This window comes from Molossus molossus, unplaced genomic scaffold, assembly GCF_014108415.1.
Source record: "Molossus molossus isolate mMolMol1 unplaced genomic scaffold, mMolMol1.p scaffold_m16_p_3, whole genome shotgun sequence".
NCBI classification, from domain to species: domain Eukaryota; kingdom Metazoa; phylum Chordata; class Mammalia; order Chiroptera; family Molossidae; genus Molossus; species Molossus molossus.
This window is the reverse complement of record NW_023425366.1, coordinates 121496582-121519695: the sequence shown is the minus strand read 5'-3', so window position 1 is coordinate 121519695 and position 23114 is coordinate 121496582. Positions and strand designations below refer to the sequence as shown.

At 59.8% G+C, this 23114-nt stretch overlaps 2 protein-coding genes across 3 annotated transcripts; both read left to right on the top strand.

The window, feature by feature from the left end:
- Positions 1 to 337: 337 nt before the first annotated feature.
- On the top strand, positions 338 to 5548 carry MCRIP2 (MAPK regulated corepressor interacting protein 2). Of its 2 annotated transcripts, none has more exons than XM_036280398.1 (5): positions 338 to 458; positions 564 to 681; positions 4471 to 4598; positions 4831 to 4897; positions 5161 to 5548. In XM_036280398.1, exons 1-5 carry the CDS (start codon positions 407 to 409, stop codon positions 5183 to 5185), a joined length of 390 nt encoding a protein of 129 aa, XP_036136291.1. In that variant the 5' UTR covers positions 338 to 406; the 3' UTR covers positions 5186 to 5548. The 2 variants fall into 2 exon arrangements, with proteins under 2 accessions (XP_036136291.1, XP_036136290.1); XM_036280397.1 differs by having other exon boundaries at positions 4831 to 4932.
- Positions 5549 to 6465: 917 nt separating this feature from the next.
- WDR90 (WD repeat domain 90) lies at positions 6466 to 23083 on the top strand. Its single transcript, XM_036278871.1, has 41 exons — positions 6466 to 6509; positions 6771 to 6862; positions 7009 to 7185; positions 7275 to 7383; positions 7616 to 7786; positions 8066 to 8180; positions 8264 to 8331; positions 8640 to 8743; positions 8818 to 9030; positions 9476 to 9544; positions 10343 to 10453; positions 10528 to 10673; positions 10744 to 10801; positions 11184 to 11302; positions 11471 to 11614; positions 11697 to 11827; positions 11893 to 12009; positions 12301 to 12536; positions 12767 to 12906; positions 13116 to 13246; positions 13725 to 13855; positions 14227 to 14388; positions 14575 to 14703; positions 14859 to 14989; positions 15069 to 15109; positions 15299 to 15427; positions 15557 to 15751; positions 16027 to 16127; positions 16686 to 16788; positions 17068 to 17189; positions 17306 to 17465; positions 17562 to 17752; positions 17840 to 18008; positions 18148 to 18259; positions 18435 to 18606; positions 20763 to 20885; positions 21061 to 21474; positions 21580 to 21723; positions 21795 to 21914; positions 22002 to 22086; positions 22495 to 23083. The coding sequence occupies exons 1-41, from the start codon at positions 6500 to 6502 to the stop codon at positions 22650 to 22652; spliced, it is 5553 nt and encodes a 1850-aa protein (XP_036134764.1). The 5' UTR covers positions 6466 to 6499; the 3' UTR covers positions 22653 to 23083.
- The last annotated feature ends 31 nt before the right edge of the window (positions 23084 to 23114 follow it).

Genomic DNA, 23114 nt, shown 5'->3' with positions numbered 1-23114 from the left:
AAACCTTGGGCAGGAGCCTCGCCGACGGTCTGGGTGCCCCTTGGCTCACCTGGCCTCCGCGCAGCGCGGTGCACGCGCGTCTCAGGTCCCATCACACCGCCTCTGCCTTGGCCTTGGGCCGTGTGGGGCCGGACGCTTGTTCTTGCCAGGTCTGGTCAATTTCCTAAAGCGCAGGAGCACGGCCTCCACCCAGTGCCCCAAGGCCGGCCTGAGCTGCGCGGGCCCTTTAAGGGCTGGGGGCGTGTAGCGGGCCCGCCCCCTCCCCGCCGTGCCTGGCCGCCCGTTAAAGGGGCCGCGCCCACGGCAACCGCCCTGTGCGAGCTCGGGTGGAGGGCGCGGGACCTGCCCGCGGGCCGGGGAGGCGAGGGCGTGCGTCCGAGCATCGCGCCGGGCGGCCCTCCGCACCATGTACACTATCACCAAGGGGCCCAGCAAGCTGGTCGCGCAGCGCCGCACAGGTGCGCAGAGGCGGGTGGCAGGCAGGGCCGGGTAGGGGTCCGCGCGCCTGGACGGTCCCAGGTCCAGGCGCCGCGGCGGCTGACGCGCCCTCCCTGTACCCGCAGGGCCCACACAGCAGCAAGTGGAGAGCAGGCTCGGCGAGCTCCTGAAATGCCGGCAGCCCGCGCCGCCCACTCCGCCGCCCCCGCGGTCGCAGCCTCCAGGACCCTGGCCCCTATTGAGGTAAGACGCCCGGGGCCCCGGCCCGAGCCTGGCCCTCCCCTCCCCCGCCGGCCGCCGTGGGGCCTGGAGGGTGACCTTGGGGAAAGGTTAGCAGAGCCTGCGACACGTGCTCCGGGTGGGCGGGCGCGGAGGGGCGTGGCGCGCCGACCCTACCCGCGCCCGCCCCGCCCGCTGGGCCGCTCTGGTTCCCGCACCTTAATTCTGCCTCACCTGGCACCCAGCTGGGTCGGAGGGGCCTGGGCCCAATGTGCTAGACACCCCACTCCGGGCCCCGTGGGACCCCGGAGGAAAGCCGACCAGCTCCAAGGTCGGAGGAGTTCCAGGCGTCTCTGAGTGAAATGTCTGGGCGACCTTGGGCTTCAGAGGCCAAGGTTTAAGGCGGGCTTCTCGGGACCCTGCGGGTGCAGGATGCCTCAGGGCGCTGGCCCTCAGGGACCCTGTCTCCAGCTGCCAGCTTCATGCTTGCAGTGCTCGCTGTGGGAGAGGTGTTCGTGGTTCTCCCTGGCCCTGTCTTGCTACTGCCCCCCTCTGAGCTTCACCCCAAACACCCTGGCTGAGCCCTGGAGGCACCCCCGCAGATACTCAGGGCACTCTGGAGCCTGCAGTTTTTGCTCTTCCGACCAGCAGTTTTGCTGGTGCCAAGAGCCTGAGGCCAGCCATGACCTGGAGGTCAGATTCCCCTCCCCCAAACTGAACCTTTTACTTGGCTCAAGTTCCCCTGGCCTTGGCTTCAGGTAGTCAATGCACTGCTTGGCTTTTGGCTTTGGTCTAGGCCCACACAGGCTGAGGGCTCCTGGCCTATGCTGTGGGTGGGACAGCAGACTCAGGGCCCCCAGAGGCAGTGCTGAGGAGGGCCTGGGAGGGTGCTGGTAAGAGGGACTTTCCAAGTTGAGGACCAACAGCCTCCAAGGTTGGCCAAGAGGTCTCGTGTGTGTGTGTGTGTGTGTGTGTGTGTGTGTGTGTGTGTGTGTGTGTGTGTAGGGGTGGGGGTTGTCCCTCAGCCTGCCCCTTTCCTTTGGTTACAGGCCTCAAATGCCACATGCAGGGGCATCCTGTGGGGACCCTTCTGGACTGAGTTTCTTTCTAGGGGTCTTCTGCTGGGGGCATATTGACACTTTTGGGCTCTATCCTAGTGAGGAAAATGTTCTAGGCCAACCACAGGTGCCTCCTGGGGAGGGAAGTGAGCAGGCCTTTAGGGCTGCTCCTTGGGACCCTGGCTGTGTTGTGACACTGCCTTGTCACCTGGACCTTGGTCTTCACATCCACCTTACCTCCCAAGGGAAGAAATTAGGCATAGGTGTGTAGCTATGGTTGGTCATCACCCAGTCAGGTAGCTTGGGACTGGAATGGCCCACGGTGCTTCCTACCCTCTTACCTGGAGAAACTCAATGCCTTCTTCTCCATGTCACCCCTGCTGGGGAAGAATGTGGGAAAGACAGTATAGAGCCCTTAAAACTCCCAGGAGGCCTCACCTCCGTCTTCAGCATGCCCTGAGCCAGCCAGGCACATGAAGTCTGCCAGGTCCCAGGTCACTAGGATTCAGACAAGCTGGGCCTGAGGGAGCTGGGCGTTCTGGGCTGCCCACACAGGGTGCAGAGGGATGAGCAGGAAGAGAGTGTGCTGATGAGCAAGAAGAGTGTGCCCTTCCCTCCTAGGTCACTTCCCCTCCCCTGAGCTGCCCCCTCCTAGTCCCTGTGGCCTTAAAGAGCCCCCATTGGGAAGCCAGACAGCCAGCTGTTCTCCACATGGAAGAGCCCTCACTTCCACTCCTGTACCTTCTCAGGGGACCACTCTCTAATAACTCCACCCTAACTTCCTGCCCACCTCCCCTGCTTTTTTCCTCTGCAGAGCCTTTTCACTACTCCCTATCCCTCTCCCTCGCCCTGACTTGCCCAAGAGGGAGGGGGTGTCTGCCTCACTGTTGCATCCACCCTGTAGGCCTAGTGCCCTGCAGAGGCTCACATCTGACCCGCTAAATGGACTGGCTTGGGTTCTAGCTGTTCATAGGTCTGGGTGCTGCCCGTGGTGGTAAACAGGCCACATAGTTCTACCTCTGTCAAGCTCTTCCTCTTAGCCAGAGAGTCAGGAGAGAGAATCAGATCAATGGAGGCTGTATCAACTGTTGGGGAGAAGATAAAATGGGGGCATGTGACCACCAGAGATCTGGGGCAAACAAACAATCAAGCTGGTGGGGGAGGGGGTTTGGGACCTGTACTGAGTGTGGGCTTTGGGGTCAGGTAGATGTGCAGTTAAGTCCTGATGCTGCTACCCACTCAGCATGTGACCTTGGACTGGTCACTTCCCTAGAGGCTCAGGTTCCTGGGCTGAAAACCAGGGATGGTCTACCTTGGGGGTCTTGGAAGGGATTAGGTGAGAGGATGTCCATGTTGGTGCTAAGCAGGGACTTGGGTGCTGTGGGCTGGAGCTTGCCTGTTGGCAGTATCCCTGGGAACAGGCACAGGGTGACCTTCGTCCACAGGAGCACATGGGAGCCTATGCCTTTTCCCCCAGGGGGCCTGTGTGTTGGCTTATGTAACCACACTAACTGCCTGCAGAGGACAGGGTGGCCAGGCTGGAGGGGCAGGTAGGTGCTAGCCACCACCTTGGTTTCTGTGATTTGAAGTCTAAGGCTACAATTACCTTTTTTTTTCCCCTTCTTCAGTGTCCAGTCTGCAAACTTCCAAGAAAGTTTGCAGCCGTGTGTGTGTGTGTGTGTGTGTGTGTGACAGAGAGAGAGAGAAAGAGAGAGAAAGAGAGAGAGAGGCAAGGGCTGTCCAAGCCACGCCCTCTGGTTTTTGCAGCTCAGACTGAGAGGAGCCCTGCCCCTGTAGATTCCCTGCAGCCCAGAACTGGCAGGACTGGTGCCCCTCAAGACACTCCTCTTTATTTTAGTGCCCCTCTCGGCTGAGGAGGAAGTCCGAGCAGCGGTGGGGCACCTGAGCCCAGGATGGCGAGCAGGCGAGTGCCTGGCGGAGTGGCACGTGCAGCCCAGGACTCCCGGCTCCCACCTCCTGCTTTAGGTGCGGCCCGGCTCCCTCCACGGCCCATCACTGCCCTGGGTCCAGCTGGCCAGGATGGGCCCAGTTGCCCCCTGGACATAGCATACCCACTGGGCTGAGCTCCAGCCCCCGGGGCCATCTCTTCATTCAGCATTCCCACCCTGTGGACAAGAGCCTTGCCCTTGTCTGGGGTCTGCAGGGATGGGCCAGGGCCGCAGTCACACCCTCCCCCAAAAGAATGGCCCACACCATACTGGGTACTATCCCTTGGGCTCATCCCCACTGGGCCTGGAGCAGAGGCCACTGGGCTCTTGTTTGGGTCCTTCCCACACTGGGGCATTGTCAAGATGGAGGTTTCTGTGGGGAGAAGATGGCCAAGAACTGTGCTTGGCAGGTGGGTTGGGACAGAGTGACCTGGTCACAGCTCCAGTCAGAACCTGGGCTGTTGGAGGCCTGGTCAGTCTAGGGGAGGTGGGAGGCAGGTGGCAGGGGGTGCCTGAGAGATCCTTGGAGGGGTACCTGTGTGCCTTGAGCATGGAGCCCTTCTGGAGAACTGGGACACAGGTGTGCCTCAGGGCAGGGGCTGCAGGTGTGAGCTGAACTGCTGGGGACTCAGGCCTGCTGGAGAGAGACCTTGGCCACCAGCTATAAGAAGACTTCTGTTCAGGGAAGGGCTGAAGCTGGGCCTGGCCTAGGGGCAGTAGGTGTGACCTGAGCCTGCTCCAGGAACTCTGCCAGGCAGCACCTAAGCTTGGGACAGTCACCAACCATCTCCTTCCTCTTCCCACAGTCCAGGGCCAAGGCTCGTGTTCAATCGAGTGAATGGCCGACGGCCCCCTACCACATCTCCATCCATCGAGGCGACCCAGGAGACCTACACGCAGGCCCACGAGGAGAACGTCCGCTTTGTGTCCGAAGGTAGTTTGGAGGCCCAGGGGTATGCCTGGGCCACTGGTCCTCTTCCCCACTGTAACCTGACTCAAAGCTGCCAGCGGGCTGGGTTCTTCCTGGGCTCTCAGCCTGTTTTGTCCTGTGACTGTCCAGCAGGCTGCCCACTCCCACTCTGGGCTGTGGTCCAGAGTGGCCACCACTCTGTGGGGAAGACAAGGTGCCAGGGGACTGGTTCAGCCTGACTGTTCTCTCTCTACAGCCTGGCAGCAAGTGGAGCAGCAGCTGGGTGGTGGCCCAGCTGGAGAGAGCAGTCCGAGGCCTGTGCAGTATGTGGAGAGGACCCCCAACCCCAGGCTGCAGAGTGAGCCCTCCCCTACCCTCAGGGAGTCCCCTCTACTCCCTCCTATCCTGACCTGGGCCCTGCCAGGTTCTAGCCCCTGGGGATAGTGGAGGGGACAGCTGGCCTACATCTTCACAGTTGCCTGCCACATTTGAGGTCTGGGTTGAGGGGCTTGTGGTCAGCCTGAGGGTAGAGGTGCTGATAGGTTGGGAGGCAACATCACTGCCCAGTCTTCTGCTCTGCCTACAGACTTTGTGCCCATCGACCTGGATGAGTGGTGGGCACAGCAGTTCCTGGCCAGAATCACTAACTGCTCCTAGCCGCCGCCTTGGAATGAATGCTGCCTGCACAGACCTGGCCCTGTCCCATGGCAGACCCTCTGCTAGGAGAGGACCATGGCACCTTGTATACCCACTGCAGCAGGTCGTGTTTCCCCTTGGGCCAGGCTGGATGCCGGCCACACCTGAAGTGCCAGCATTTGGACTTTTGTACCTTCTGACCTCTTGGCCCAGCTGTGCCAGGCTGCCAGGGGCCAGGGGCTGAAACTGTCTGACCTCAATCCTGCTCACTGTGCCTGGGGACCAGCCCCTGGGGCTGGCATGGCAGAGCTCCAGGCTAATAAAGTTAAGAAACTGCATTTTCAGAGTGGACTTTATTTGGTGTGTGTGGGAAGGGTTCTCTCAGCTCCTTGCCTAGCTCCCCTTCTGTGTCCTCCTCCCGACCGCAGGCCCACACTCTAACCGCTGAGCCAAACCGGCCAGGGCACCCTTATGTGCCCTGACAGAGGTGCTGGGGCCAGCTCATCTTCCTTATAGTTGGTGTACCTCACCCTGCCTCACCTGACACCCACTCCTGCTTCCTCTCCCTGTTGGTGTTGGTAGGTGCCTGAGCCCAGCTTGTATTATGCAACTGGCCCTGGAATAGGGTCCCAGAGTCCCAGGATTTGGGGCAAGGTCTCAGGAACACTGGTCCTGTCTCCCAGACTTGGTGTAGAACATTGGATGAAGGTGTCCCACAGGTTCTGGGGGAGTCCCTGGAGGATGATGGTGGGTTCTGGGGTTGCTCAGCCCTCAGGGTTTGTGGGACACTGCTTAGCTTTTTTGGGAGGGTGACAGCTCCTAGCAGACAGGATGAAGTGGAGTATCCAAATGGGCTCACTCCCTCCAGAGGGCTGGGCTGTCAAAGGGTGTGGAAAGCCCGTGGGGGTGCATCTCATTCCGGATATAGAGATGGAACCCAGAAAGAGTCAGGAACCTCCCTGGATCCCCTAGCTGGTCGTGCTAGAGCCCCTCTGTTGGGTTCTGGCTTGAGAGTGGTCACAGGAATCTGGAGATGAAGGTCCCCGCCCGTGGGACAGCGGAGGGGTGGCCGAAGCTAGCTGGGCTGGGTCTTGGGGAATCCCCCAAGAGACTGGGACTGCGAATGCAACAACGCTAAGGTCGGGGGTTGCAGCCCGGCGGTGGGGTCACGTGGCCTCGCCGTCCAGAAGGCGGAAGTGACGCCGTTGCCAGGCGGCTGTTGCTAGGCGCGCTGCGTGCCCTGCGTGGAGTGCGCGGCGGCCGAGGCGGGAAGTGCGAGTGGCTGCGCCATGGCGCGAGGTAGGTTCGCGGCTGGCGGAGCCGGGGTGGGGGTCCGAGGTCTGGGGGACGACCGGTCTCGGGGATCCGGCGGCCGGCGCGCATTGGGCCTGCGGCCTGGCTCCGAATCGCAGGCCCTCGGGCGGGTTGGTGCCGAGCATGGGCCCAAACCCAGCCGGCGCGCTTTGATTGCTGTCACTGTTGGGGAGTGCGCAAACCCAGTTCCCGGCCCCTCGTTGGGTCTGGCACATGGGGGCAGGTCCCACCTCCCTGTCTCCCCAGTGTGGCAGCACCCCTTCATCAACGTCTTCAGACATTTCAAGGTGGATGAGTGGAAACGGTCCACTAAGGAGGGCGACGTGGCCACAGTGATGGTAAGTGGGCTTGGAGACCTGGCAGCAGGATGGGCGGGGTCCTCTTCTCTCCCTGGTACACAGCCCCACCACTGGAGGGTCCTGCGGGCGGCATCTCTCCTGGAGCTCCCTGGCTCTGGGGGGGACACTGACTCCCATCTCTACAGGACAAGACCCTAAAGTGCACTGTGTATCGTGTTCGTGGCTCTGTCTCTGCCAGCAATTACATCCAGCTCCCTAAAACCAGCACCCAGTCCCTGAGGCTGACAGGACGATACCTGTACTTGCTTTTCCGACCCCTGTCCAACAAGCACTTTGTCATCCATCTGGACTTGGCTACCGAGGTGCTGAGCTCAGGAGCAGGGTCTGGTGGGGCCTGTACATCTCTTGGTACCCCTTCTTGTCTCCTTATATCCACCCTTTGTCACCACAGGACAGCCAGGTCATCCGTGTGTCCCTTTCCAACCTCTTCAAGGAGTTCAAGTCTACAGCCACATGGCTTCAATTCCCCTTTATTTGTGAGACTGGGACATCCAGGAAAGGTGACACAGAGATGGGGCATGAGTGGGACAGGGATAGGCCAATGGAAGGCAGTCTGAGGGCAGACAGCCAAGTAGGGCAGGCCCAGTCAGGCTCCTTTGTGGCCTGGAGTTGGGCAGCCTGGGTGGGGGAGGACATGATTTTGGCTGTGAGAATGGGTGCAGTCTAAGGGTAGAAAGCATTGTGGGCTGGCTGGTGAGAAGATGGGCACTGACCTTGGTTTGCCTCCTGCAGACCTGGCAGGTGTGGCTCCCCCTGCTGCCCGCTGGACCTGCCTGCAGCTGGACCTGCAGGACATCCTCCTTGTCTACCTGAACCGGCGCTACAGCCACCTCAAGAGTGTCCGGCTGTGTGCCAGCCTGCTGGTCCAAAGCCTCTACACTAGCGATCTGTGCTTCAACCCAGGTGAGGGCTGCAACCCACATCCTGAGCTCAGCCTACAGCTGGGCTGCTCTAACCCCACCCCTTCCCCCAGATTCTCCACCCAGGAGAGGCCTTGGCCCTTGATGAAGGTGCCCTTGTCATGCTGTCTTTGAGCCCCTAGCTCCTGAGACACTGGGGGACATGGTGGCTGGGCAGGTGGTTGGGCGATACTCTGCAGATGCCTGGTGCTGGGTCTCGCCTGGGCTGGGAGAGGTTGCTGGATGGGCTTCCCTGGACCTGGAGCAACTCTGCTCTTTGTAGCTGTCACTGTCGCCGAGGCCCGGCAGGCAAAGCTGCCTGTTACCCCCATACCTCGAGAAATGGCATTTCCAGTGCCAAAGGGGGAGAGGTGGCACGACCACTACCTCCACATCCGGTGAGCAGTTCTGCCTATCCCAGGGAGGTTGGCGGGGGAGGGCAGGGTGGCCCCTACTCTGATTCTCCCTCTGCCCCACTGAGGTTTCCAAGCGGCAGCCCAGCAGCGCCCTCCGAACTGGTTCAGAGGAACTGTTCCCCTCCTGAGGCAGGTGGGCCTGTGGGACGTGCAGAGCTCGGCGGGGAATGGGGTCCTGGCACTGTGTCTGGGGTGGTGAACTCAGAGGTGCAGTGCCTGCAGGGGTCCGGACTAGCCTGGAGGTTAGTCACTGGGAGGCTTTATGCAAGGTACCTGGGGGCCTCAAGCTCTCCAGCTGGGAGGGGGGCGGGGCCTGGGTGCAGTGGTGGGCTGCAGTCGTCCAGGCAGCTTCTCACTGCTGCCCTGCCTGCTGCCTTCGCCCATGTCCTCGGGCCTCTGTACTCTGCTCAGTGGGTTCTGTGGCCCTTTGCTTCGTTGCAGTCTTCCTAAGGCACGTGCCACAGCTTCTCCCTCGCCCAGTGGCCTTCAGCATGTCCAGACAGGACAGCGTGTCCCCTGTGGTTCAGATGCTTGGCCCCACAGCTGTGAGTGCCTGTGCTGTCAGAGATGGGGCTATGAGAGGTAGCCCCAGGGTCTGACGAACACTGTGCCCCCACAGTCCTGCCAGGCCCCCTCAGGGCTCCTTCCAGAGGATGGCCTGTCCTGTGAGTACTCAGAAGTTTCCATTGTGAGTGGCCCCAGGGGCGACAGACAAGAGCCTTTGGCCAGCTCAAAGGCCACTGACAAGCATGCTGCTGGCAGTGGCCTTCAGGGGTCTGTTCGTAAGTTGGCTGTGGTGCCCGCAGCCCCAGAGGATGTAGCGAAGCACAAGGTGAGTGCATGTCTTGAGGGAGGCAGGGATGGGCCAGGCCATAGAGATGAGTGGGTGGGGGGCTATGGGGCCTTTGCCCACCACGAGCCATGCATGGGGCAGATAGGCCTCTGAGGGTCCCTTCTCATCCAGCCCCCTGGCAGAAAGCAGAGCAGGCAGAAAGCAGCTTTGGGCAAAAATCCCTTTCAACAAAGAGTAAGGAGGGTCTGGTGCTCAGCTCCCAAGGCCCAGCCCTAGGTGGTCTGTGGGCACCTCAGGGGAGGCACCTGGGGTCCCTGGAGGTCTGGCATTGTGGCCAGAGTCCTGGCTTCCTGCCACAGAGCAGCCAACATAAAGCACCCAGGACTAAGCAGCTTCTTGGGAGACAGGAATCAGCCCAGCTGGGTAGCCCTGGCTGGATGAGGTCTTGCCTTCTGAGGTCTCACAGTGAATTTGCCTGTTTCAGAGTTTCCTGCCAGATCCTATTCTGAGGCTCAAGAGAGTCATTGGCTTTGGGGGCCACAGCACCAAATGGGTGAGGAGTCCCATGCTCCTTTTGGGTCAGACAAGTGTTACACAGAGGGAGACAATGGAAAGGCCCTGTATCCCCTGAGGTTGCTCTATGGATGCCTATTCCTGCTCACATCTGAACTGTGACTCGGTGCTTTCTTAGTGACCTTCACTCGCAAGCCTCCCTTTGTTCTCACGAGTGCTGGCTGGGTCAGTGTTGGTCTAAGGGTTTGAGCTTCCAGAGACCCATGAGTTCTCACCCTTTAAAGCTTTGACGTAGCTGTGTGGGGGCCAGTGTGGGCATGGCTTGTGGGTCCCTGGGAGTGGGGTACGGAACAATGGAGACGAGGCCCAGGGCTTGCCAGGCCCTTCTGGATGCCAGCTCCAAGCCTTTGTGTTCTCTGGTCGTTCATTGCCTGAACTCCACAGTTTCTTTTTTGTTCATTCTTACCTAAGGATATTTTTTTCCATTGAGTTTTAGAGGGAGTGGGAGGGAGGGAGGGAGGGAGGGAGGGGGAGAGAAAGAGAGAAAGAGAGAAACATTAATGTGTAAGAGATATTGGGTTGCCTCCCACACGACCTCGACTGGGTATGTACCCTTGACTGGGAATTGAACTTGTGACCCCTCTGTGTGTGGCCTGATGCTCCAACCACTGAGCCACACCAGGCAGGGCACTCCAAAGTTTCTTGTATTGCAGACAGGACTCTCTTTTGGTATGTGCATCCCGTTGATTCCTGTGCACATTACATGGGGAAGGGTATGCCAGGGTGGAGAGACGAGGCCAGCCAGCCTGTCACTTCAGCCTCTTGCCCTCATGCACAGGCTCTGTGGACCAAGGATGGGGCTGCTATCGTGTACCCCTGCCACGCGGTCATCGTGGTCCTGTGCATTGACACCCGGGAGCAATGCTTCTTCCTCGGCCACACTGACAAGGTGGGCACCTCCTGGCCCAGGGGTGGCTTGCATCTGCAGGCCGCACAGCTTCCCTCAACCTGCCACCTCCCTAGGTCTCTGCCCTGGCGTTGGATGGGAGCAACTCTCTGCTGGCCTCAGCCCAGGCACGACCCCCCAGCATGCTGCGTCTCTGGGACTTCCAGACCAGGAGCTGCCTATCCCTGTTCCGGAGCCCTGTCCACACTGTCTGCTCCCTCAGGTGGGTAAGGGTCCTCTGAGGTGGGTGGGGCCAGCCCTGGTGACACTGACGGTCTCTTCCACATCCATAGCTTTTCTGATAGCGGGACACTGCTCTGCTGCATTGGCAAGGACCATCACGGGAAGACGGTAACAGCCGGCTGAGGGGGCGGGGCACCGTCCAAATCACTTAGGAAGAAACCTTCTCGTGCTAGCCTTTCCCTGGCCCTCCCAGGAGGCCCCTGCCTCCCACACACTGCAGTATCTGGCGTCTTACACCCCTTGTGGATGGAGCCAACATTTAAATAACTCACCTCACTTTCTTTGGTGGTGTGTTCTGGAGTCATAGGGCAGCTGGGTTCTATGTCTGAAGCTGGGCTGGGCAAATGTAGGCCCCTCTAGGCAGTAGGGGCTGCCCTCCCTACCCCCTCACCAACCGAGTGCTCAGGCAGACTCTCACGGGAGTTGAGAGCCTAGTGGAGGCCCAGAGGGCAGGCTGGCGCAGCCGGGGCTCAGCAGGGGCTTGTTGCAGATGGTGGTGGCCTGGGGCACTGACCAGGTGGGGCGCGGTGGTGAGGCTGTCATTCTCGCAAAGGCAAACACCGACGTTGACATCCAGGCTTTTGAGATTGCCTTTTTTAATGAAACCAGGTAACTGGGCTTCCTGCCCACCTGCAGTGCTGGGATGGGGGCCCAGTACACGGACCTGAGTGGGGACCAAACCACTGAGCCTGTCTCCCTTTCCTGGTTTAGGGCCCCTGTCCACAGCAGTCTCATCTCCTTATAGGGATTGGATAACACCCTCATACCCCTTTGCAGGATGGCGTCCTGTGGGCGGGGCAGTGTGCGACTATGGCGGCTCCGAGGTGGGGGCCTGCGCTCCTGCCCTGTGGACCTGGGGGAGTACCACGCACTAGAGTTCACTGACCTGGCCTTCGGGAAGACCCAGGACAGTCGCACACTGTGAGTACTGTCCTCCTCCTCTAACTAGCCAGGTGTCACTCGGTCTGTCCCTTTGGCCCTCACCTGTTGCCTTCCCTGGCAGCTATATTTGCAGCCGTAGTGGTCACATCTTGGAGATTGACCATCAGCGCATGGCTGTGCGTCACGTTCGCCGTCTCCTGTCCACACAGACTCCCAGCGGCCCTCTTCTACAGAAGCAGGCCTCCAGCTCCGGTAAGTAGCCTTGCTGTGTGGGAAGGGCGGCCCTGATGCTTCTGCTGACCCTGCCTGCCCCCCAGGCCCCGGCATCGCCATCAGCAGCCTCAGTGTCTCCCAGGCTGAGTGTGCTGTGGGCTCAGAGGACGGCTACCTGCGCCTCTGGCCCCTGGACTTCTCCTCTGAGCTCCTGGAGGCAGGTAGGGGAAAGACATCGCCTCACCATCACGGTCCACTCCTGGGCTGGATGTCAGTCACAGGACTCTGAGGGGCTTCATCCTGACCCTGGTTGTCCACCATTGCTGAGCTCAGGAGTGCGTGGCCATGGGGGAGCTGCCTGTCCCTGTCCACAGGAAGATGGGGCTCTGGGCAGCAAGGAAATGAGTCTGTGTCCTGGGGAGCTGGGAGGAAGGTGCAACCTAGATGTGGCCAGCCTGCCCTGCTGCCATGCCCACCCTGCCTGGGAGGTCACCCACCCACCCTGCCTGCAGAGCATGAGGGCCCCATCAGCTCAGTGCAACTCAGCCCCGATGGCCTGCGTGTGCTGTCCACCACCTCCTCGGGCCACCTGGGCTTCCTGGACATACCGTCCCGAGAGTATAGCATGCTGGTACGCTCCCACACCGCCCTGGTGCTGGCCCTCGCCACTGAGTGCAACCGAGGGCAGCTGGCCACTGTATCCCGGGACCACACTGTCCGAGTCTGGGATCTGGCGACCCTGCAGCAGGTAGGGTGCAGGCAGGAGGGAAAGACTGGAGGGCCACAAGCTACACTGAGGCCTGGGGGGGGCAGAGCCCAGGCTGGTGGGGGAAGGAGATGGCCTTTGGCACACTTTGCCCTGTGGTCTGTATTGGGGACCCTCAGGATCAGGCCACCGGAAGAGAGACTAGCTCTCAGGTTCTCCTGGCCAGTGGGCAGCTACCACTGTGCCTGCCCTCACGTGGCCCCGCCCTCCAGCTCTATGACCTCACGTCACCTGAGGAAGCCCCGTGTGCAGTTGCCTTCCATCCCACGCAGCCGGTCTTCTTCTGTGGCTTCAGCAGTGGAGCCATCCACTCCTTCAGCCTGGAGGCCCCCAAGGTCCTGGTGGAACACAGGTGGGTGCCCAGCTGGCCCCTAGCCCCACAGATGCCTGTGGTGGAATCTTGTGGCGTCCCCTGGGGTATGTGGGTAGCTGGGCAGAGTAGGGGAGGACTGTCTACAGGAAGCTCCTGTGCTCCGTTGCCCCTTGGGGATTCAGCCAGGCCTAGCTGTGGGAGGTCAGAGATGGTACAGCTCAAAGCAGCGGGTATCCCTGTTTGGGCAGGTGTCACCGAGGAGCCATCACCGGCCTGGTCACCAGCCCTGATGGCAGCCTCTTGTTCAGTGCCTGCTCTCAGGGTACCCTGGCCCAGTACCACTGTGCTGCCACCTGCTGCCGGGTCCTTCGTGTTGTAGGTCAGGCCTCCGTTCCCAGCCCTGCCTCAGCCTCAACCTTCCCCTCATCTGTTCCCATGGGGGTGGGCTTGCCTGGTGTCCACTGACAGCAGTAAATTGCCTCTGTGGCTTCACTACCTAGACTTCCAGGGCCAATGTTTTAGGACCTACTAAGCCCTCAAAACAGAAGGTCCGTGAGGGTCTGTGCCTGCCCCACCCCAGAAGGAGGTAAATGGCCTGAGCACCCGGCTGGCAGAAGGTTGGCCCACCAAGGTTGTCTGTCCTACCCATGGCCAGTCAGGTGGTCACTTAGGGGTCACTTGGGTCACTCGTGGCCCAGGAGAACCCCAGCCATGTTCTGGCAGTCCTGGGACCCTGGGTGTTTTGGTGTTCTGATGCCCAGGCCCCTGGGCTGGTTCCCGCAGTTGTGGGAAGGTTTTGTCTGCTCTGGGAACCCTCTCCCCACCTAGCTGACCATCTGTCCCTGTGGTGCCAGCAGCTAACGTGGTGTGTCGGGATGTCCGCCCAAGTCCCAACACCCTGGCAATCAGTGGGGACAGCCGCCTGTTGGCCTTCACGGGTCCCTTTAAGTATACGGTGACCATCATGGACGCAGCCTCACTGGATGATGTGAGTCAGCCAGAACCCTCTGTGTGTCCAGTGTGGATGGGGCTGCACCAGCCTGGCTGGCAGACCTCCATGGGTATCTCGACTAGCTGTCACATTGCTCCCCTGGGTTCTGCCAGGACTGGAGGCCTGGGGAGGCAGGCCTCTCCTTGGCCCTGTATGGGTTGGGAGCAAGTGGGAGGCCAGGCTCCCTTCAGAGAGGACCCAGGCCTTGCTGCCCTCACTTGTAGACACAGAGGACGTGTATGCCCAGGGTGGGCCATCCAGGGAAGGCTTTGGGGGTTGCCCCAGGCTTCCTGCATCCTGTGCCCTGGCTCTGGGAGCATAAGCTCTGCCCAGATTGTGGCTGGTGGTTATGTGCTGCTCTTTCCCAGCTGCTGCGGATTGATGTCAGCACCCTGGACTTGGCCAGCAGCCGCCTGGACACGGCTGTGGCTGTCTGCTTCGGTCCAGCACCCCCTAGCCACCTGCTGGTGTCCACGTCATCCAACAAGGTTGTGGTGCTAGATGCCACATCGGGCTGCGTGGTCCGAGAGGTGAGTCCCGGGTCGTGGCCGGTGGCTTGGCCTCCCCTTGACTCCCATCTTGGTGTTTCCAGTGCCTTGAGGAGGGGAGGTGTTGGGCCACCTCCTGAGAGGTACAATTTTTGAGAAGGGAGGTTTCCCTGGTTCAGGGGACTCATGTGCTCTGATCTTCTGCCCCATGAGAATGTTCTCTTGCAGCTTTCTGGTGTCCACCCAGTGGCCTGCTCCTCTCTGGCTCTCAGCAGGGATTCTCGTTTCCTGCTGACAGCTGCCGACCGTGCCATCAAGGTGTGGGACTACTTAATGCAGTCCGACCCCAGCTGCCAGGTGTGTGCTGCAGGTGGGCGTGGATTGGTGCAGACAGGATGAGAGGGAGGGTGGAAGATGACCTGTAGGGCCTGACACCACAATAGGGCCTCTTCTGTGGTTGCCCATTTGGCCAGGCCTCAGGGTCCTCTGTATATGATATGTGCTGCCCCCAGGTGTACATCGGCCACTCAGAGCCTGTGCAGGCTGTGGCCTTCACCCCTGACCAGCAGCATCTCCTCAGCGTGGGTGATGCCATCTTCCTCTGGGATATCCTGGTCTCCCCTGAGAGGTCGCCTCCAGGAAGGCAAGTGCCCTTGACCTGTGTCTGCCAGAGCTCCTGCTGCACCCTCCCCACCTGACACTCTCTCTTGTTGTTTCTGCAGTGTCCGAGGCTCACCTGTTCCCCCCCTAACCTGTGAGGCTGGTGAGTGGTCCCACCACAATGGAAGGCCTGTGGTGACATCTGGTGCTGGCACTGTAGCCACTGGGAGTGGCACGGTGCTGCTTCCTGTCCTGAGGGCCCCAGTGCATGGAGGGTGGTGGACTAGGCACACCCTCTCTGTGTTCTGTCTTCCTTGGTCCCTAAGCACAGCCCAGCCTCTTTAATCCCCAGGCCCAAATGCAAGACAGTTAGAGGATGTGGTGTCCAGGACCAGTGAGCTTCCCCGGTGGCAGGTGCCCGTGCCATCCCAGGCACCACCCAAGCTGAGCATCTGTGCTGGGCCCTCAGAGGGCGGTGATGGTAAGGCCAGGAGTCCCAGAGCACCTGGGCAAGCATGTTCATACTGTTTGGGTGCTGCTCCAGGCCTGTGGGGAGGGGCAGGGTGCAGGGGCTTTGTCCCCTCCTTTCACTGCCCCCCAACCTCCCCAGGCACTTTCTCTGCATCAGATGAAGAAGGACCCTCTGAAGAGAGCCACAGTTCTGAGGGACTCTGCGAGGCCTCAGGCCCACCCATGCTGGTGCAGAAGGAGGCCTGTGGGGCTGGAGACAGAGCCTGCAGGGTTGCAGGGGGCCCTTGGGGCCTCGACATGCTGCCCCACCCCCATGGCCAGCCCAGTAAACAAGGTAGGGAGGAGATGTTCGAGACTGGACCCGGACCAGACGCGTGGGCCTCAGATTGGGGTTTACCCCATGAGATGAGGCCTGATCACTTAAAGAGCAAGTGGATGAGCCTGAGGGCCCTGCCCGGCTGGGCGGTGGGATACGGCTCATCCTGAGTGTCTGCTGGGTTAGGTACTTTTCTTGTTCAGCCTGGGCCAGGTTACTTTGTGAGGGGGGGGTCTCTGAATGGTTGAGGGTGGTTTGACCTCCTGTGGCGGCCTCTTCCTTCTCTTTGCCAGGTACCTGGAACCCCAGGAGAGCCAGGACCCTGCCCGCTGCCCGCCCAGACTCCTATAAGCACGTCACAGCACGCTGCAAGGCCTCCCCGCAGGAGGCCAAGGTCGGTGGTGGGGGGGGCCTCACAGCCTCTGCCACAGGCTGACACCCTAGGGGCTCAGGGGTGAAGGTGGCAGAGCCCTGTGGCTTCTGGGAGTGTTCCTTCTCCCTATACATGGGTTCTCTGGGATCTCCCCGGGACCACTCCCAAAGCTGATGGCAGTCCAGGCCTTGACAGTAGTCACCTCACAGGGACCATTTCACCCTGCACTCTGTGCTTTTCACGCTGACGCTGCCTCCACCCAGAGGTCCTGGCTCCCTCTCACCTCCTCGAGTGTCCTGTCCCTGAGAGCCCCCTGGGTCTTGCTGCCCTGGATTCCAGGGACCACCCACATCTCCCGCTCCTGCCCCCCTGTTTGTACCCCCAGCTACCATCCCTGGTTGGCTCCCATGTGTAGGCTTTTGGGCCCACATTCTTGCCACTTGTTCCATTCCAGGAGAACGCACCTCCTGAGGCTCCTGCCATTTTCCCCAGCCTGACGGGACAGCCCGAGGTGGGGGGGGGGGGAATGGCCTGGTGCTGCTGTGCTGTAATAAGCGTCCTGGGACCACTTCTTCACAGAACGTCTCCTCCCCCACCGCTGGGGGCGAGTGGCTGCGCCTGAAGGCTGTTGTGGGCTACACCGGGAATGGGCGGGCCAACGTGATCTGGAGGCCGGATACAGGTGAGGGCCACAGCCCAGGAGATGCAGGCAGGGCCCTGCTCTGTCCACCCTCAGGCCGGACCCCAGGAGGGCAAGCAGGCACTGGCATGGAGGGTGTTTTGGCCAAGAGGTGGGGTTTCCCTGTCACACCTCTCATTATTTCAGCCCATGTTTTCTGTGCGTCCTCTGAGCATTTTCCCAAAAAGGCTCAGCGTGACCCCCCACCCTTGGCTGTGGAAACTGGCAGGGAGGATGACAGGACCACAGCTGACCAGCTCTGGGCTCCCTCCCTGCCTACAGGCTTCTTTGCCTACACGTGTGGCTGCCTGGTGGTGGTGGAGGACCTGCACTCCGGCTCCCAGCAGCACTGGCTCGGCCACTCCGGGGAGATCTCCACACTGGCTCTCAGCCACAGTGCCCAGGTGCTCGTCCTGCCTCCGCGGTCGTGGTGCACGTGTGTGTGGCTCCTGTAGGCTTCCAGAGCAGCACAGGGGACTGTCCCCATCCCACTTACCCCTTCCCCATGCCACCTTGCCAGGTCCTGGCCTCTGCCTCGGGATGTGGTGGCGCCGCCTCCTGCTGCCAGATCCGCATCTGGGATGTGCCAGGGGGTTCCTGCCAGCAGCTCCTTTCTCACCACTGCACCGCAGTGCAAGCCCTGGCTTTCTCACTGGATGATAGGCTCCTTGTCACACTAGGTCAGCTGGGAGGGTGCAGAGGGGAGTGGGCTCTGGACTTCCCTGCCTGTCCTGGGACTCTTGGGCAGCTGGAGTGACCACCCTGCATCTCCCCAGGGGACTACGGTGACCGAACCCTGGCCCTGTGGAGCATGGCCACCTATGAGCTCCTTTCCTCCACGCACCTCCCAGAGCCAGTGCATGGCATGGCCTTCAACCCCTGGGATGCTGGCGAGCTCGCCTGTGTGGGCCAGGGCGCCCTCACCTTGTGGCTCCTGCAGCAGCGTGGCGCCAACGTCAGCCTCCAGGTGCCAGGGTTCAGAGGCGGTTTTGGAGGATGGGATCTGGCTGGGCCCTGGGCCATTACTGACCCACACTGCCCTTGTGTCCCTCAGTTGCACCGAGAGCCCATCCCTGAGGTGGTGGGGGCAGGCGAGCTGACGTCTCTGTGTTATGGGGCCATGTCCCTGCTGTACTGCGGCTCCAATGCCGGCCAGGTCTATGTCTGGGACACGAGTGTCGGCCGATGCTTCCTGGCCTGGGAGGCGGATGACGGTGAGATCGGTGGGTGCCTGAGGAGCCCCTGCGCTCCCCTCAGCTAGGGCTTGGCCTCTCTCTGGGAGCCCCAGTGCTGGGGCAGTAGGACCCTGTCTGGAGTCCTGGGCATCTGGGAAAACAGCTCATGTCACCTTCTGCCTCCTAGGAGTGCTGCTGTGCTCAGGATCGCGGCTGGTCAGTGGCAGCAACACCAGGCGACTGCGCCTGTGGGCCGTGGGAGCCGTGCCAGAGCTGAGGCACAAGGGCTCAGGAGCCAGGTGAGCCTCCGCGTTAGGCCGGCCCCTTGACCAGGGCCGCGAGCCTGTTGCCAGCTGGCCTGCCCTCTGGGATATGCTGGGGTGAGGCCAGAGCTCAAGAACGTGGCTGCATCCCAGAGCACCAGGCTCCCTGTGCTCTTGTGCCACCACTCTCGGGACCCACTGCTTCCCCTAGGTCTAGCTCCGTGTTCATGGAGCGCGAGCTGACCCTGGACGGGGCCATTGTGAGCGCCGTCTTCCACGACAGCATGGACATGGGTGTAGTGGGCACCACAGCAGGCACGCTCTGGTATGTCAGCTGGGCTGAGGGCACCAGTACCCGCCTCATCAGCGGCCACAGAAGCAAGGTGAGGCTGCTGGGCCACTGGCTCTCTGTCAAAGGTGTCCCAGGGGGTTTCCACCTGGACAGAGACAGGGCTGGGAGCCCCGCATTCACTCTCCTCTGTCTGTTGTCTCCCTGCCCCCAGTTGTCATTCTGAGTCAAGCCCAGCTGTTGGATTAGTTCATGCGTAAACATCTCAGATTCTCTGGATAAGGATTCTGCACATTTAGAACTGCACACTCATTTTGTGTTTACATAGTCCATGTAGTGTCCTCTTGTGTCCGCACCACAGGCCTGGCCTCTTCTCGGTCCTTCCTCTTCCCTCTTGCTTTTTTCCCTAGTAATTTACTCAACGGACAAACCAGGTCATTGTCCTTGAGCCTCCCACAGACCAGGGTTAGACTTGCCTTTCTGTTTCTGTGTTCCCCGCGATCCGAGAATCTGGAGGCTAGGCCAGAATTCGGTCAGGGCCAGTCAGGCCCCCAGCTCCTCCTGGTGAGCTGTCTCCCACCAAGAAGCACATGGGGCTGCTTGCCTTTCAGTGCTGCCTTGTCCTGAGTGCCCTGTCACCTTGGTGGGGTTGCAGGTGGCAACAGTCTGTGTCTCCAGGACAGAGAACTGGCCTCGTGAGTGTTGGGTTTCCTGACGCAGAGCTGGGACAGGAGCAGCGGGATAGCTGGTCTCTCCCTTGTGGACCAGGTTTCCAAGCATTGGGTTGGTTCTGCCAGCAACAGTCAATTGTTTACTTTCCAAGTCTTTTTTGTTTTTTAATTTTTTTTCTTTATTGATTCTAGAGAGAGGAAGGGAGAGGAAGAGAGAGAGAGAAACATCGATGAGAGAGAACATCAATTGGCTGCCTCCTGCACACCCCCACTGGGGATCTGGCCCACAACCTGGGCATGTGTCCTGACTGGGAATCGAACCGGTGACCTCTTGGTACATGGGTCGATGCTCAACCACTAAGCCACACCGGCCGGACTGAGTTCTATGTCTTATTAAATTTGTATTTATATATTTGGAGATAATGGTAGCCATCAAAGAAATTAACTTTGAGAGGAGTAAGGATTATATGCTTTTTCTGTTTTTTGGTAACAGTTTTATATTGAGGTATAATTTACACACCATGCACTTCAGCTGTTCAAAGTCAGTGGTTTTCAGTATATTCACAGAATTGTACAACTATCATTTTAGATCATTTTCAGTCCATTTTAGAGCGTTTTCATCACCCCAAAAGGAAATCCCATACCCACTAAGCACTCACCTTCCATTCCCTGAGAACCACTAACTATGGGTTTGCCTGTTCTGGACTTTCCACATAAACAGGAGCACGCAGTGTGGTCCCTTCCGTCTGGTTTCTCACTGAGCATCATATTCTCCAGGTGCATCTGCATTGTAGCACGTGTCAGTGATTGCCAAGTGCTCTTCCATGGTACAGACGGAACACATTGCGTTTATCCACCATCAGGGTAGGAGCACTGGGGCCTGAGCCTTGGCCTGAGCTGATGGTCATCGGTGATTCCCCTCTCATGTGGAAAACAGTGTCCAGGCGCTCCTTCTGCGGCTCCCTCCGGAGGGACCCATCACTTCTCAGCCGCACGGAACTAAATTACTATTTTTAAAGATAAAAGATATCAGGAGTTCATACTTGCATTTGAAGTTTAAATGCAGGACCAGGCCATTTTATTTCCCTTCATTGGTGTATGGTGTCTGTATTCCCTTTTTCCCACACCCGAAATCCTGATTCTCAGTAATCACATGCCTACTTTCTCCCTCAATGCACACATGACAGTCTCAGGAAAAGCCACACCACCTCCACCACCACCAGTGGCGAGGCCCCTGGAATGGCCTGGAGTGTGTTTCGTGCTGCCTTTACCTTTAGTCTGCAGCTCTCTAGGGATGTGTTGTCCCATCACCACATTTTCGGTTCTTCCAGAACACTTCTCTGGTGTCCCAGCAAGAGGATGGTTAGGTTCAATGGTAGATGGACTTCTTACAGTTAGAATTCCTTCCATGTCTTGTGGGGGGCACTCGGGGAGTTCAGGATGGTTTCTTTACTCCATGTAGAGGTGGCCATGGTCAGGAGGGTTTGGGAAGGAGACATAGGAATGACCTGGTCCCACTGTGACTTCTTTCTGCCCGAGGGCCACATGACCTCAGGTAGGGCTGGCTGGTTACCTGCAGGTGAATGAGGTGGTCTTCAGCCCCAGTGAGTCCCACTGTGCCACATGTGGAGATGATGGGAGTGTGAGGGTGTGGTCCTTGTCCAGCATGGAGCTGGTGATCCAGTTCCAGGTGCTGAACCAGGTACTCAGGGTGCCAGGGGCTGGAGGCGTGTGCTTGGGATGGGGCCCTGCCTCCCCACTGAAGGGCTTTGGGAGCTGCATCTTTTCAGCTCCAGTGTCTGTCCTTGGCCTTAGAGTTGGGCCCCCATCTCACTCTTCGGGGGAGTGCTGATTGTTTCTGTACTGGGGGTCCCCAGAGCTGCCTCTGCTTGGCTTGGAGCCCCCCATCTTGTGGGCAGCCAGAACAGCAGCACATGGCGGCAGGTTACAGTGATGGCACGCTGCGTGTCTTCAATGTCTCCCGGATCTCGATGGAGTTCAAGATGCATCCACACCTGGCTGCACTGACGGCTGTCACCTTCTCTGCAGACGGTGAGGGGCTGAGGACTCACAGGGTGATGGCATGGCCTCTCCCTGGCCCGGGTCACACCTTTGGGCTGGGAGCTCACAGGGTGATGATGTGGCCTCTGCCTGACCCAGGTCAGACCATCCTCTCTGGAGACAAGGATGGACTTGTGGCTGTGAGCCGCCCCCACACAGGGATGACCTTCTGTGTACTGAGTGACCACCGGGGTGCTCCCATCTCTGCTATCCAGAGCACGACCAAGGAGGTGAAGTGGCAAGCAGGGCTTTGTTTGGGGAGTGCTAGCAGGGAAGGGGCTCTGGCAAAGTGGGGCAGGAGGTATTCACCTGCCCTTAACCCCCTCACCCCCCAGTATGGCGACTTCGGGGTGAAGGGCACAGACCTGTGGTTGGCTGCCAGCGGAGACCAGCGGGTCAGCATCTGGGCCTCCAACTGGCTGCAGGACTGCTGTGAGCTCGTGGACTGGCTGAGCTTCCCAGCGCCCACCCTCATGGAGGTAGAAGTCCTAGTGGCACCTCAGGTGGGGACAGTGCCTGCTCGTCCAGTCACAGCTGTGCTTTTCCTCAGGCTTCAGACTGCTCTCCACCCTCCCTCGCTGCCTTCTGTCCCTGGGATAGGACACTGCTGGTGTGTGCAGGCCTCGGCCAAGATCCAGAGGTGGTCTTCTACAGCCTCTGCCAGAAGCAGGCACGTGCATGCCCCCTGTGACCCTGGGAGGGGAAGGTCCTGGGCAGTGTGAACCTTTGCTTATTGCCTTATGCTTGCTGCCCACAGGTGATAAAGAAGATCCCACTGCCTTTTTTTGCCATGTCCCTAAGCCTGTCCCCCAGGGCCTGCTTCATGGCCATTGGGTTCGCTGGTGAGTACTGGTGGGTGTGGACTTAGCCTGTCTTGAGTGGGCTGAGTGGACTCACCTGTACCCCCACACTGAGACTTGCCCCTCACATCTGCACCAGGTTCCTCATCACTGAAGGTGGGGTACCAGGTACAGCATTCAGCACTGAATAGAGGGACTCAGCAGCTGAGCTTGGGGCCTTAGAAGCCACGTGTTATTAGACACTTCTGACAATGATGGGCTCTTCCTTGGTTCTGCTGCCCCGGTCTCAGCAACAGGTGGCTGTGGGTGTGGAAGACAGGCCATTTAGCACAGGTTCTCTATGTTGCACCAGTGTCTGGCTGGAGACAGAGCTAGAGTGGGCCGGGGAACCCCTGGGCCCTGGAGCTACAGACATGGGCACAGGTCCCACATCATACTTTCTGCCCACAGAGCATGTGCTGAGGTTGGTGGACTGTGTGTCGGGGGCCTCGCAGGACTTTGCTGGCCACGACGACGGTGTACAGCTCTGTAGGTTTGCCCCGTCTGCCAGCCTGCTCTTCACGGCGGCCCACAGCGAGATCTTTGTGTGGGAGGTCACAGACTGCTGAGCCGCAGTGGGAACTTTGGGGTCAGGTGTGCTGTGCCAGTCTTGCTGGGCACCTGGCCTGAGCAGAGGCTCTGCTGAAAAGCCAGTTTAATAGAGAACCTCGGGCTGTGCCAGGATGCCTGGGTAGGCTCTGCCCCTTCACACTGTGTGGAGGCTCAGGACTCTGTGTAAATCATGAAGACCCTGAACATGTGTAAAGTGCTTGTTGGCACCTGAGTGCTTTTCTATGTTGCTACCTGTACTGTTGAAATAAACATGGGCTTTGCACTGTGGCATTGTCTGCTGGTCATTCCAGGCTCCTACAGCCTTGGGCCTGGCTCTCCCGCTTGGCCTGAGCTCACCCTCTGTCCAAATTCGAGACCTTTTTCTCCCTCCCAAGAACTGAGGCCTTGGCCTGCCCACCTGCAAGGGCTACCCTGGCCGGAGTGGGCCGGAAGAAAGCTGCTGGAGTGAGCGGCACCTG